This window comes from Podarcis bocagei (assembly GCF_964188305.1).
Source record: "Podarcis bocagei genome assembly, chromosome: 5".
NCBI lineage: Eukaryota > Metazoa > Chordata > Lepidosauria > Squamata > Lacertidae > Podarcis > Podarcis bocagei.
Window position 1 is genome coordinate 59,688,957 of NC_138129.1, and position 14,835 is coordinate 59,703,791.

Sequence of the window (14,835 nt, forward strand, 5' to 3'; positions counted from 1 at the left end):
GAGTTCCATGGGGGAAGAAAGCTGGCATATAAAATGTACAAGATAAATAATAACTGCATCTGCATTGCCTCATCTTCACTCCTCCAGTAGTAATTCTTCTTCTTCTCCTCTTATCCATTCAATAACACAACAGTGTGTTGGCCTTGTAGTTCCCTGTTATTTATGCTGAACAAGCAAAGGAAGCAGCCAGTAGTAAGAGGCAGCAAGTAATCCACACAGGAAAACTTCACTACAGTGGTACCTCTGGTTACGTACTTCATTTGTTCCGGAGGTCCATTCTTAACCTGAAACTGTTCTTAACATGAAGCATCACTTTAGCTAATGGGGCCCACTGCGGCGCCACCACGCGATTTCTGTTCTCATCCTGAAGCAAAGTTCTTAACCCAAGGTACTATTTCTGGGTTAGCGGAGTCTGTAACCTGAAGCGTATGTAACCTGAAGCTTATGTAACCCGAGGTAACACTGTCATTCGGCCACGGGAACAAATCCAGGAGCAGATGCTCTGAGGATTGGTCCAGGGGCAACAAATGATAATAATTGTGCCTCCTGCTGATGCAGAATACAAGGCCCAGGCAGCGAACATATTTTACTTGGACATGGCCTTTATACAAGCCTAACTTTTAAAAGCGGGTGGCGCTGTGGGTAAAACCTCAGCGCCTAGGACTTGCCGATCGCATGGTCGGCGGTTCAAATCCCCGCGGTGGGGTGAGCTCCCATCGTTCAGTCCCAGCTCCTGCCCACCTAGCAGTTCGAAAGCACATCAAGTGCAAGTAGATAAATAGGTACCGCTTTATAGCGGGAAGGTGAACGGCGTTTCCGTGTGCTGCTCTGGTGCCGGTTCGCCGGAGCAGCTTCGTCACGCTGGCCACGTGACCCGGAAGTGTCTGCGGACAGCGCTGGCTCCCGGCCTCTAGAGTGAGATGAGCGCACAACCCTAGAGTCTGTCAAGACTGGCCCGTACAGACAGGGGTACCTTTACCTTTAACTTTTAAAAAACCAAAAAACCACCAATCACTTACCTGCGGTTCTGTACCACAGGTTTCAAACCTTGCATGTATCCTAAAATTCAAGCCGACCACTTGTGCAGGGCAGGACGGGATTCCTAAATATATCTTATTCCTCTCCAACTGAGCCAGTGACTGTGTGGGAATCTGGATCTGAAACTCTGTCCGTGTGCAGCTGACATTCATGAGGACAACTGCGAGAGGGGAAACCAAAGAAAGGAAGAACCTTCCCTGAAATCACTGGAGGTTAATAACAAATAGCTGGCAGCATTCCCACAGATGAATCACACTGTCTTAGCCAGATATGTCAGTGGACCTGATACAGCGCTGTCTAAAGGGAAGTCTATGTCCTGTATTCTGAAGTCCTAGATGGGCATATATGCATTGCCTGACCAGATATTTGGCTGCAGGCTTCCAGCGCCAGGTCCCAAACCACCTCTTGGAGGGTAGGGCAGTAATTGTTCTTGATAATTTTGTCCGCGATGGCACCTGGGGCGGCCCGCCCCCCCTTTGTTCGCCCCTGACAGGGCTTAACAGAAAGCAGAGCCTCAAAGAGCCACCCGGCTAATGTTTGTTAGTGATCTAACCTGAGTATGAAGTTGCACTTTACCAAGTGAATCAGGGAATAAGACATAACCAGTGGTAAAGGCCACAGGCTCAAAATTTTAAGCGAACTGAAACATTTGCTTTATTGGTACACAGTATTTCATACTGAAAATAATATTATCTTTGTGCAGAAAATAATAGTATGAGCTAAAGCACAGATTTGAAACTAGATAATAATCGACACCACCACAGTGATCGTAGATGTGACTCTGGGCAGCATACAGTTTAGTGTTTGGGAAGGTTCATCACGCCTTTTCGCTCCTGGGTTCATTTTTTCAAAGCTCACCGAGAAATCCTCAAATACATTAGGTTGGTAATTTAAAACCCTACTTCCAGCTTAACAACAGCAATGTGAAATAGAAGGCGCAGCTCTTAACTGCTGTTCATTTCCTAATATCCACCACAGGAGACTGACACCACTGGCTCTGACCTGGGACAAAGAAACCAGTTCCTGCTGTGGCTGGTCTTTGGTACTATGCAGGAAGGAATGTCCCATGCAGAAATAAGATAGAAATCAACCCTCACACATCCCTGAGACACTATTAGTCAATAGCAAGACTGCTGTTTGCTGCCCAGCTTTAGGGTGTGTGTGTGTGTGTGTGTGTGTGTGTAGTGATGCTTATTATGTATGACTTCAGCAACAGTTAGGCTCCAGGCAATAAGATTCTGGGACCCAATGGAGCTTGTTGTCAGCCCATGTGAGCCAGAAGCAGGTGTCCTGTCCAAAACAGGCAGAAGTCAAGGTCCAAAGCAGAAGCATACATTTAGTCAAACCCAATATCCAAGAGAAAAATCAGAGAAAGGGAGCAGGAGCTTAGGCTCACTTCTGAGGGAAGCCATTCAGACTGCCAAAGACAAGCAAGCTCTGAGGCAAAACCTTTATAGGACATGGCGTCCTGGGATTGGTCGTTGGGGGGTCAGCTGACTGGGTGCTGAACAGGCTGGTATTACTGTCTAGATGGCACATCAAAACCCAGTGTAGTGGGTTTATGCTACTGGTGACACAGGATGTGAAGCCCCTGATCATGACTGTTGGGAGTTCTTGTCTGAGATCCTGCGCCCTCCCTTTCAGCACTGTACACATCCATCTATGCATCCCCAATTATTTTTGCAGCTTGTACTGCACTGTTGTGTTGTGGCAGCAGCATGGGCGTAGTCGCAGGTGAGGGTACAGTTGCAGTGACGGGGCTGGCAGCAGCACAGGCATGACACCCAGAGCAGGGAGCGGGCAGGATTGGGACCTGGATTTGCGGAGGGATCTGTCATGGGGGCAGGGGCATTGTCAGCCATTTTGCTTACAGAGGCAAAATGTATCGGGTTGGGCCTTACTACATTGTCCATGTCTGGAAGCACCCGAAGTCATTTGAGAAGGTGAAGTGTTGGTCTAATAAACATACATACATACATACATACATACAGGTGTTTATCTTTGTCCTTGCAACTGACCTCTTTATCCTGTATATCTTAGCTGGTACCAAGAGTCAAGGTAGCTCTGGTCTGATCTAGTACCTCAATTCTTCTAAAGCTTCTCTCATTTTGTTTATTTGACTGTATGAACCCACAGTGAAGAAGTGTGCACTTTGCAGCACTAAAATGAACAGAACCAAACAACTGAGAATATTCAAAATAAAATGTCCAACCCATTCTGCCAAGGATTGGACCAGGTGTTGACTAATACCAGCCTACCAGATTTCAGCCTACACAATATAAACCAATATGACACAAGACAGAGCAAGTATACTGCAGAAAATCCATCTTGGATGACTTCACTCTAGATGACTTAAACAAGACTTCCAATTTTAGCTGTTATGCAGCTGGCCTCTTGCAAAGCTCATCACAGAAATACAACCTGTGATAAGTAAATATTAGAGTAAAGAAATAGCAAAGCAAGGGTTGAAAAATTACCCATATTTCTCCTGAAACGAAGTATGAACTACCAAATACTTTCTAACCATGTGCATTTAATAATGACACAGTTTGGGAAACTGCACGCAAAGCAGAAAACCACTGATTGCATAGCTTTCCCGCAAAATTTTATATAATTTGTATGCCACTGCATTAATAATTTTGGTATTTTCTCCCAACATATAAACGCAAGTACTTTCTGAAAACTTATCATTTGTGTGTCAGGCTCATGATTATTATCTTCAGGCTTGTTCTGGATTCTCTTGTTCATAAACATCCCCCCCCCCGCAAATATTCCACACAACAGAAAAGCTGGGTGAAAGAGATCAGATGGTGGGCCATACCTCCGATGTATGCAACAGAGAAACCTCGGTTGGCTGTGTTCCTGTCTGTGTGAAGGACCAATAGCAGCTTGTTTCTACTGGATATAATAGGAGACAGCATTTCTCTCCCACACCACTTCCCCAGCAGAGACGCCTTCTCGGTGCCTCCATCAAACGCAGCCAGATGGTCATAATCACAGCCATCTGTCAGGCTGTTCCGCCCCTCCAGATCCAAGTCCAGGAAGAAGACTTTGATTCGATATCCTGGGGGCAGCTGGATGGCCCAGTGACACTTGATATTATTGGGGTAATAGTTGGGATACTGAGGACTGGAGAAATTTCCTTTGACGGCTGTGTACACCTCCTGACATGCACCTGGTTACAGAACAAAGAGAGTGTGATACAATTCAGACAGCCCAAAGAATGAACTTTAATATCTTGTAGTGCTGTGTAAGACATTCCTAAACACTTCTCTCTCTCCCACATCCCTCTCCCCAACCCAATGGGAAATGCAATTTCAACTTATTAACCTCCCCCCGTCCCTTGGCTGTAGGGTAGCCACTTGCTCATCACCCTAATGAGGAAATGCATCATCTAAAGAAGAGGTTTGCATAAAATCTGCATATGCTGATGTGTATGTATAGATTAGGGATGGGGAGAAATTGGATTCAGTTCACATTTAAACAATACAAGAACTGAACTGTAGCCATCCTCCAAAATTCACACTTCTCCAAGTTTTGCAATGCAGTCCTACAAACAAGTACTGAACACAGAAATGCATACGACCACCAGGATAAAGTGTCCATATAAATGTATGCATTAGTGAGTTTGATATATACCTACTGACATAGAATAACCTAACAACATATTCCCTAGCCCATGTGTCCAATGGGAGACCTTTGTCCAAGCCCTATAGCAAAATCCCCAAGTCTGATGTAGAGCTGGCAAGCTCTTCTGGGAAAATGCACATTGTAAAGCTGTCCTGGGGCTAAAAAACTTCATAATACAGATAAGGATGGGGAAACCCCTGTACACAGAAAGGTAGTGCATCTGGGAGAACACCAAGGCACACCTTTTCTCCCTGACAGGCTAGCTTTCCTTAGGAATAAAGTTTTGTATGTTTGTGTTTAATGTGAGGCAGAAAACATGCAACCCTCTCCTGTACGTTTTATAGCTCCTGCAGGTTGTGCCCTTTTTTAAATGTGTAGATTAGTTCTATGCCTTAATTCTCACGCTCCTTTTGAATGTAGTGAAGTTGCCACAATGTGATTTTTACTAATCATTTTCTGTGGTTAACATTTCTTCTGAATATGCATCAGTGTGGTGAGATCTCAGATTTGCCACATCCTGGAGGCTGGTCAAACACCAAGGTTCTCCAGGATGTGGTAAATCTCAGATTTCATGATGTGGGATTGCATTCAGAAGAAATACTCAACAAGCAAACATATCTTCAAAATGAACTGATGCAATACTGTATTGCCAAAACTTAGCATAGGGTGGATCCTATTGATTAGGAACATATCATAAAAGGTTTAAGATTTACAAAGGTTGAAATACTAACTTCAGTTTTAAGCAATGCTAGTTTGTTTGCTTTACTGAGGTCAGGATCCATCTCTCAATTTATACAAAAGCTAAGGTTTTTTGAGGAATGAGAAAGATATATCCCATTTTTCCCTAGGCTGCTTCCACACCAAGCATTTTCTGAGAAAAGCTGCACTTGTTCATTCTCTTAAGATGCATCTGCATAAAAGGACCAAAGCAGACTCTTCCCATATTTTCCCTGTTCAGCTACCATTTTGCTTCCAGAGCTCAGAAATTGACTATAAAACAAACAAACAGTGGGACAGCTGCAGAATCTCCCATGGTGCAAATGGCCTATCACACAGCTGTTCAGTCGGTTTTGGAGCCAGTTATGGCCTCCTTGCATTTCTCTAGCCATTTCCTTCTCTATGGTCTGTCTTTCCTCTCTAGAAATCAACTCTGCCACTTTAACCTTTCCCTTTCTGAAGAGCATTGTCACTATACTGCATCCATATTTTTTTCTTCCCCTCTTTGCATTGTAGTGGTGCTGGAGTGAGGGAAGAGGAAGCATTTAGCCCTTTTGCCCATACCAGAATCCCAGTGATAATCATGTCCTGAAACATTTGGGGCCGAATTAAGTGAGGCTTCCCTCTTGCTCACACAATGTTATTTGGATTCCAGAAGTTTAGAAGCCGAGTTGGCATTCCACTTCCAGCTTAAAGTAGAACCAGCAATATTTAGGTGCTGCTAAAATTTCCATGTCTGGAAGGACCCCAGGATGACTTCCTGTGCTAACAGAGACTCCACAAAACTTGCCATGCCTCTGCTCACTTGATATTGGCATAAGGTAAAGGTAAAATTGTCTTCCATACCTGAAAAGAAATATGCTTTGAAGCCTCTGCCTGCAATGTTAAAGTCTGATTTGAACACAACCAGCAGTTCCTGTGCAGAAGAGATGTCCGGAGGCTTCACATGCCCACAAAAGTGACCAAGGAGTGTATCCCCCATAGTTGGCCCATCAAAGATGGCCACATAATCAAAATTGCACTGCTCACTGTTTTCCATCTGGAAGTCCACAAAAATCAGTTTGATGACAGAATTTGAAGTTGCCTGGATGACCCAATGGCATTCGGCATTGTTGGGGTAATTCTCGGGGTAATCAGGGCTTGTTATTGATCCTGAGAGGCCGGTGAGCACCCCCCCACAAACATCTGGAAGCAAGAAAGCATAACATATTAAAATGAGAGAGAGGTTACAATTCAAGTTGCATTTACATCACACGACTTTCCTCAAAGCATCTTAGGAAGTGTAGTTTACCTCTCACTGAGGTAAAATTCCCAGCACTCTTAACGGACGAAAGTCCCCGGGATTCCTTGGGGGAAGTCATGTGCTTTAACTGTGTTTTAAATATATGGTGTGCATGCAGCCCCAGAAACAGGGGTGTAGCTAGCTGCTCCGGTATCTGGAGCGGTAGGTGCGGGGCGAGCCACCCACAGAGGGGTGGGGCGATCCGCGCATGGAGTCCGCCTGGCGGAAGCAAGTCCCACGTTGCCGTTTCAGGTAGTGCGGGGCCCGGGCCACTGTGCCACTCCCAGGAGAGACAAGTGGTTCAGGTGCACGGCAGGCCAGGCCCTGTGGTAAGTGCCACCCCCCACGGTGTGCCATTTTGTCACCCCCTCAGGGATGACACCTGGGGAGACTGCCGCCCCCCGCGTCCCCCCCATCCTACGCCCCTGCCCAGAAAAGGGACATAAATTATGTCATACAGATCTCCATCTCTCAAAGCAATAAAAAGAACCAAAAAAAGGCACGTGGAAACTGGAAAAGTATAGAAAATGAGGACAGATAGTGGTTCCAAAGAGAGAAGTAAGGTTATAGGCCCTGCCATTTCAAACGAGAGAGAAAGTGATGCAGTGAGAGGAGACACAGTGAGTGCTCCCAGACTACCTTCATTGTATCTTCACTGTTGATTTGTTTGCAGGGAGATTAGATAAGTTTATTTAATGAGCGTTAGTTCTGGTTTCATTGCAGAAGGGTTAGATGACATTGTATCAACGCAAGTGTCAACCTACACTCCCCAGTGCATTTCCCCTCACTTTCCTTACAGAAAAAAAATCTGATCTTTAGGGGAAGCGGGTTTGTTGTGCAAGACTCCCCTCAATCAACTGTAATTGTCCAACCTGAATCTGCCCTTTAGCCTCCAAAAGTGACAGTCTGGAGCTAGTAGAGAAGACTAGATCCAATGCATGTGTGTGTATGTAGGTATTGAAGAATGAAATGAAATGAATGAGAAGAATGAGATGAAAAAGAATCAGCATGCACGGGGTGTAGGGGCTTCCTTTTCCACCATGTTTCTAGGCACAGGTCTCAAACTGCTGCTGCTTCTGACTCGGCGTTAAAGAGCAGGATTTCGTGTGGAAGGCACTGGGGCAAAAGAACAAGCACTTGGTCACAGCACTTTGAAGTGCAGACTTGTACCTAAAATGCATGGGACAAGATGTAAGTGTGGGTGGTCCCTTGGATTTCTCAGATCAAATGAGTTTCCAGGTTGTGGGAGGCCTGGAAGATCTCACACATATAAAGGAGGAGGCCTCATGACTCCATGAAGTTTGAGAAACATTGCTTTGAATGGTGGTCATTCACCATCATTTTACAAAACAAAACACTATTCACAAAAGCCACAGGCACTTTGTGCTTGCTGACATAGGTTGCTGTTTTGAAACTGCTTACTCTGGGGTAGCCTTACCAACAGGGTTTTCTAAGTTAGAACTGGTTTGCAAATCACAGCCTAAGTTCCCATTGTGAGGTCAATTTCTGCTTCCAATTACGCCAAGAAGCAATAAAACTGTAAAGAGAGAGCAGAATTAAGTTTGCAAACCCTTTCCTGCCAGTGCAGGCCCCTGAGACGGAAAGAATCCAATGTTACTACTCCTGAATCCTTCCGTGGCTGTTCAGGAAAAACCCTTGAGAAGAAAATACATTTCTACTTGCAATCTCTGCACATTATTTTCTTGAAATCACCAGGAGTAAGCATAATAAATCTCAGTTGCTCCATGATGCCACTTTTATAGACCCATCCTGTAGCTTGATTACAGTTTAATATGAAAAGGGAAATGTAAGAGCTTTTAAAGGAAGTCTAAGCAAGGATTTCTAAATGCTCTGGAAATCTGTATCTAAAGATAATTGATAAGCAAAATTTAAACTAAATTTTAAACTGCCCTTCTTCAGTTAGCCTCACCTGCACCTGGTAGTAACTGATTGGGGAAGTGTGGTATACCACTGCAGTGTAACACATTGGACTCTGTCTGCAGAGAACCACACTAAGTTCCCCACTCAGCCATGAAGCTGAATGACGTTGGTCTAGTCACTCACTCTCATATAGACCAACTCAGTCACACCAAGTCCAGACATGCAAGGTGCACTTTCAAGGTCTGCAAGGACAGTTGCCTGAGCTGGAGAAACTGGAGATACAGCCTGGTCGATGCACTGCTCTGTTGACTACACCAAGGTAGAAATCTAGGCTCCTAAATATGTATACCAGGCAGGCCAGGTCAATGCAGAGACTTTGTAATGCCTGCCAGTCACAGGAACTGATGCTGCACACCTCTTTTCTTCTGCACCGGAATGAAACTGAGACCTGAGCATCTACAGACCTCAGAAGTTCTCTGGGGTAGGTCCCAGAAAAGAACTTGTGTCCCTGGCAGCCACCACCTTCCCCCTGCAGCCTGTGCACTTTTATTTTTGCTCTCTGAGCTCAAGTACCCTCTCAGTATATTAGCCAGTTTCTTGCCTTGCTTCACTCTCTCACCACTCTACACGACGAGGCATGTTTTCTCCTCTATATCTGGCTCTTCATGCTTGCTGACTCTGTTTGTACAGTAAGGCACACTGTGTTTGTTCTTTATAGGCCTATTACACTTCCCGATCGTTGTTTGCTTGCTACTTCACTTTTGACTCCTCTCTTCTCCTCTGTTTTACCTGTTCTTTTCCTTCACTAGCTCTCACGTTGTTTGTTTTGATTGCCTAAAGTGGTATTGACCCCCGCCTGTCTTTATAATCACAGATTTGCCTTGTGCCTTAATGAGTAGCTTCAGCTCTATTGGCCGGCTTAGACATTGTACTTGCTGCTGAATTTTCCCTAGAGCTCCACTCTTGTAAAGGCTTATTCCTCCTAAGAGGCTCTGAATCTGTAAGGTGGTGCTGTGTCCCCTGATGTACAACACAGCATGACATATACATGGTCTGGCCTAATGTTGACTGACATTTCTTTTCTGTAAATACGTTTTAATGTAATGTTGATGTATTTTTTGTATATCACTTTGTGAAGGTTGCAAGAAAGACGTCATAGAAATAGTTCGAATAAATAAACAATTCTCTCTTTTGTAGAGAAGCTGCAACTGAATCCCATTCTAACCTTTTTGGTAAACTGCAGAGAATCCCTTGCTGGCCACATGGTTATCCGAGTGGAATATTACAGTCATGATGTTCCAAGATGAGGTAAATGGTGGAGGAAAACTTGTGCCACAGAATTTTCCTAGGAGGTTGCCTTGGTCTTCCGAGATCCCGTTGTAAATCATGAGGTAGTCAAATTCACAGTTGTCATGGTATTCCAGGTCAAAGTGATGAAAGGTGAGCAGAACAGAGGATCCTTCTGTTACCACTATGAGCCACATGCAATCTGTATCGTACGGGTAGAGTCCAGGGAAATTCGGGCTTGAGACGTTGCCATGTGGCGCTGAGAGGACACCACCACATTTGATGCCTAGAGAAAACATAAACATTTGAAGGTCAACTTTGACTAAGCAGCCACTGTAGCTTACTGTATCTATAAGTAACAACTTGAAGAAATATATAGCGGTGTAAGTCCCCACCCCAAAACTCCAAAATTTATTTCGGAATGTGGCTTTGTCTTTTCTTCTTCTGCACAATGCCGTTCTCCCTAATGCCTTTCTCCTGCTTACCCAAGGAGCATTCATTTGACCACCTTTGCTTGTTGAAGTCAATTAAGACATATTGAACCAATCTTGTGAATAGTTTGATGTGTGTCCAGATAGTGACTCAACACACTACAATGTAGTATTATTGCCCATTTTGCTAATATTAGTTGGTTATTTTACATGCTTTACATGAACTGTAATCCGCTCAAGAATTTCTGAGACTAGGCAAACTCAAATAAAATCTAAATAACTGCCAAAGGCAAAGAAATCCTCTGTCCTTCCTAACCTTTTACAATCAGTGTGTAATGCATTGTTATCAGACACTATAATAGACCACAGGGCAAGATCTACAGCTAGTAGATAGATAGATAATATAAGCCAGCATCATATACATTCCTTTACTACATAAAGTTTAAAGGTTAAGGTACCCCTGACCGTTAGGTCCAGTCATGGACAACTCTGCGGTTGTGGCACTCATCTTGTTCTATAGGCTGAGGGAGCTGGTGTTTGTCCGCAGACAGCTTCCAGGTCATGTGGCCAGCATGACTAAGGAGCTTCTGGCACACAGCGCACAGAAACACTGTTTACTGGAGCAGTACCTATTTATCTACTTGCACTTTGATGTGCTTTTGAACTGCTAGGTTGGCAGGAGCTGAGACTGAACAACGGGAGCTCCCCCTATTGCGGGGATTCGAACCGCCAACCTTCTGATTGGCAAGCCCAAGAGGCTCTGTGGTTTAGACCACGGTTATACACAGTGGAAAGCATCTCATTCCAGCATAAATCTAAGAGAATGAATAATTTCATATTATCTTTCACTGGAATATGCAGCATATCTAGCAAGGTTCTGTTGCCCAGCTCATTTTGGAGGGAATCTGGGCGTGTGGTGAAGATCATAGCTGCAGAGAGCTATGGAGTTGAATGGAAGAAAACAAAAACTTTGGTCAAGATTGGGGGAAGCGTACCTAAATTGACAATAGCATTGTTTTAAAATCTGAAATTAAGTGGTAAGGAGGAGGAAGGTCTACTTCAAAACTGAGTATCTTCTTCTCAAATGCAGCTGCAGGTCCATAGAATTTAGAAATAGAATCCACTGTAAAGTATTAGTCACTCTGTCTTTCTTCACACAATTTCAGCTTCTCACTAAGAACTTTAACCCTACTCAACTGGGCCTGCTAGTTACCCTAAACCTGTTTATATGCCTACAGTGATAATTGAAAAGAATGAAAAATACTGTTCTAGCACACCGCTATAAACATGGTTCTAAGCACACAAAAACAGCTCTATTGAAATCAGCAAATCTTTGCCCTCTGTTGTTGTTCTCAAAGGACATACACTGCTGCAGCAGACCCATTCTTCTCAGTAGGACTATTGGGTGACTTGAAGCTTCCACCCTGTCAACCTGATCCAGAAAATACTTGTGGATGCAAGAGTTCTGAGATGTATACAGTTCTATGTTAATTCCAGTGGAGGAAGCTTGAACCCACACTTCCTTTGCCCACTTGGACCCGCTGCCTCCATTACATGAGTTATGGGCATCCTACGTACAAGAGATCCATGTATGCATCTGATTGAGGTATGGATACAAGGAAGTCCTAGCTTAAAAAATATATGCAGTGTATACAGGGAGCAGATTACGGAAAGATTTGTAAAAGAAGCACCATCAGTACACAGCACATTGCAAGTGCACCATGACAACTAATGTTCTAGAGTTAGCACCCTACATGATCATGGGAAGCAAAGCAAAGGCAGTCCATTTAAAAAAGAAGCACGATTTTGCAAATGGGCCCAGAACACAGCCCCCAAAATGCCTTACCTTACCTTTCTTGGCGTTTATCCCATTCGCTGCGCACAAGAAAGTTATTGTCACAAGGTGTTGGAGAAGCATCTGCTGCATCCTTTGACACAGCTATGAAGAGACAAATGGACCCAGTGCCAGAAAACAGCAGAAGTATACTCAATGCAGCCTATCTGAGAGCGAAAAAATAGCTGGAGGCCTGTCGAATTAATAATGGAATGAATAATTCATTGCTTGTTTGAATTAGTAACCTGATCTGTTCTTTGCTTCCTTCACTCGGTTTTAACGATCTGGATCAAATGTCCCTAGGATTTACACTGTACCAGGTACCTTGTCAATACACTATATTTGGAAGCGATGTTAATGGTTGGGATATGGTGCATAACTGCAGTAAGTCAGTGCTGACAATATGCCCTGAAGGGCTCGTGAAAATAATTTAGTTCACCACACAAGATAGGGAACCAAATTAGGAATTTCAGATTTTACATGGAAATGTATCTGGGGAATTAGCTTGATTTTAAAATATGGAGCCTGCTGTACAAAGCCAGTAGCTGATAAAAGAAAGAGAAATATGGGACAGATTTTTAGATTTTGATGAGCTGAACCATACTAAAGGATCGAGGTGCTTTTTAGTTCCCTAATAACTGTTTGGATGGTGAACTGCATATCACAACCCTTTAAAGGGTCTCTTCAGACCAGTGGCGTAGCGTGGGTTGTCAGCACCCGGGGCAAGGCAAGTAATTTGCGCCCCCTAACCCGTGGATTTTAGCAGGGGGCAGAGAGCTGCGAGTGCGAGCGCCCCCCCGATGTTGCGCCCAGTGCGGCCGGCCCCCCCTGCACCCCCCACGCTACGCCACTGCTTCAGACTGGTGGGCATGTTTGTTTTCGCAGATATATTCTGCAGCATCTCATTGACACAATAATTGTGCATTAGTAGTGGGATCATCCACACATCATTCCACTTTGTTCATTGTTCTGTGATGCTTCCGCAGTGTTATTGCGTTATTGTCATGTTTGCAGGGGCAGGGGGAGAAGGATACTCTGGTACTATAGTGCAACAAAAGCTAGTCAGTCTAGCTTCTCTGTAGGGAGGGAGTTTCAGAGTCTGGGAGCAGCCACCGAGAAGGCCTTCTCTGGTGTCCACACCAAGTGTGCCTATGAGGATGGTGGGACTGAGAGAAGAGCTTTCCTTGAAGATCTCAAAACCCAAGCAAATTCGCATTGGAGAATATGGTCTTTCAGATGACTTGGACCTAAGCTGCCTCAGGCCAGGGTACCCTGCCAAAGGCCAGGGTAAAGAGGTGTGTCTTCAGCATTATCCAAAAACTGCATTGTGTAGATGCCAGATGCACCTGACGAGGAAGAAATTCCACAACTTAGGGATTGCCACAGAGAATACCCTCTCCCACATTGCCACCACCCCATACATCTAATAAAGCAGAAGGGGCTACCAAGACGGCCCCCTCTGAGATCTTAACAACCAGGTGGGCCTACAGGAAGTTTGGGGCCAAAGTTGTTTAGGGCTTTAAACACTAAATGTGAATAATGTCATCAATGTCCTTACCCCATTACTATTGGTTCCCCACTGGCACTACCTTAAACTCTCAGGAATTTATGCCTATTGTCTGAAATTTAAGCTTAGAAAGGGGAACATGGCAGTAAGACTACTGGGCAAGTTTTACAGTAGTACCTCTGGTTACGTACTTAATTCGTTCCAGAGGTCTGTTCTTAACCTGAAACTGTTCTTAACCTGAAGCACCACTTTAGCTAATGGGGCCTCCTGCTGCTGCTGCACCGCCGCTGCGCGATTTCTGTTCTCATCCTGAAGCAAAGTTCTTAACCCGAGGTACTATTTCTGGGTTAGTGGAGTCTGTAACCTGAAGCGTATGTAACCCAAGGTACTACTGTATACTAGTGAGAAGGAATGTAACTTTTGACTAGCAGGCTTACATTTTGAACAAAGAAGGTGGAATTAAAATTATTTCCTTCTGTCTTTCTCTCTGCCTCCTCTGTTGTGAAAAATAAAATTAAATACAAGTCTTATTTACCTCTGGATTTATGGAGAGCGGGATAAATCAACATTGAAGTCAAAATAAATAGCTGGTAGAGTGACAGCAGCCTGTTTGTACATGCTGGAAGGACTCATGTGAAATACATGCAGCACTGATCAATATTTAACATCTACTTTTCCAAAGTGCTAACACCATCTTTAAGAGGCACTACCAAGGAAATGTTTCGGTTTGACAGCCTTCTCTTCTTTAATTAACTGTAAGTTGGGAGCATTTTAAAAGAAACTATCTAGAAGAAGGAGTGTAGACTCACTGTGTAGGCATAAGGATTTTTAGATAATCAGACCCTAATTGAGCTAACTAAATTTAGTTTATGCTTAAGCCTCAATTACATGTTAGTGGTTAATTTAAATCCCATTGATTTCAATTGTACTTAAACACAACTAGCTTTAGCTAAGATGGAGACCTCAGTCTTTTGCTGTGAGTGTTAACCTGTAACATTTACTGTTTTCCTCTATCCCAAATGTATTGTTGCATTTACTGTACCATGATTAATACAGTGTTCATTCAAGATTTAGGGTAAGATTCAAGTTGATCTGCTCAACCAGGAAAAGACTTGAATTTGACTGACGCGATTTTAAATTTACATCTTTGGAATAATTATTATACTCGGGCTCTACAGTGTAGATTTGGGCTAAATATTTAGAGGATTTGTGGGACCACACCTGAAAA

At 43.9% G+C, this 14,835-nt stretch overlaps 1 protein-coding gene across 4 annotated transcripts in view; it reads right to left on the bottom strand.

Annotated features, from left to right (window-relative positions):
* CDCP2 (CUB domain containing protein 2) overlaps positions 1 to 14,835 on the bottom strand; it is a 32,444-nt gene that overhangs the window by 5,700 nt on the left and 11,909 nt on the right. Inside the window, exons 1-6 of one of the 4 annotated variants that reach the window (XM_081195399.1) lie at positions 12,952 to 13,230; positions 12,118 to 12,780; positions 9,774 to 10,121; positions 6,232 to 6,570; positions 3,860 to 4,213; positions 1,020 to 1,198 (exon numbers count right to left, since the gene is read on the bottom strand). In XM_081195399.1, coding sequence (XP_081051525.1) covers positions 1,020 to 1,198; positions 3,860 to 4,213; positions 6,232 to 6,570; positions 9,774 to 10,121; positions 12,118 to 12,193 — 1,296 coding nt within the window. In that variant the 5' untranslated portion in view covers positions 12,194 to 12,780; positions 12,952 to 13,230. Of the gene's footprint in view, positions 1 to 1,019; positions 1,199 to 3,859; positions 4,214 to 6,231; positions 6,571 to 9,773; positions 10,819 to 12,112; positions 12,781 to 12,951; positions 13,231 to 14,835 lie in introns of those variants that run through there. The other 3 variants (XM_081195400.1, XM_081195401.1, XM_081195398.1) reach the window with 3 other exon arrangements.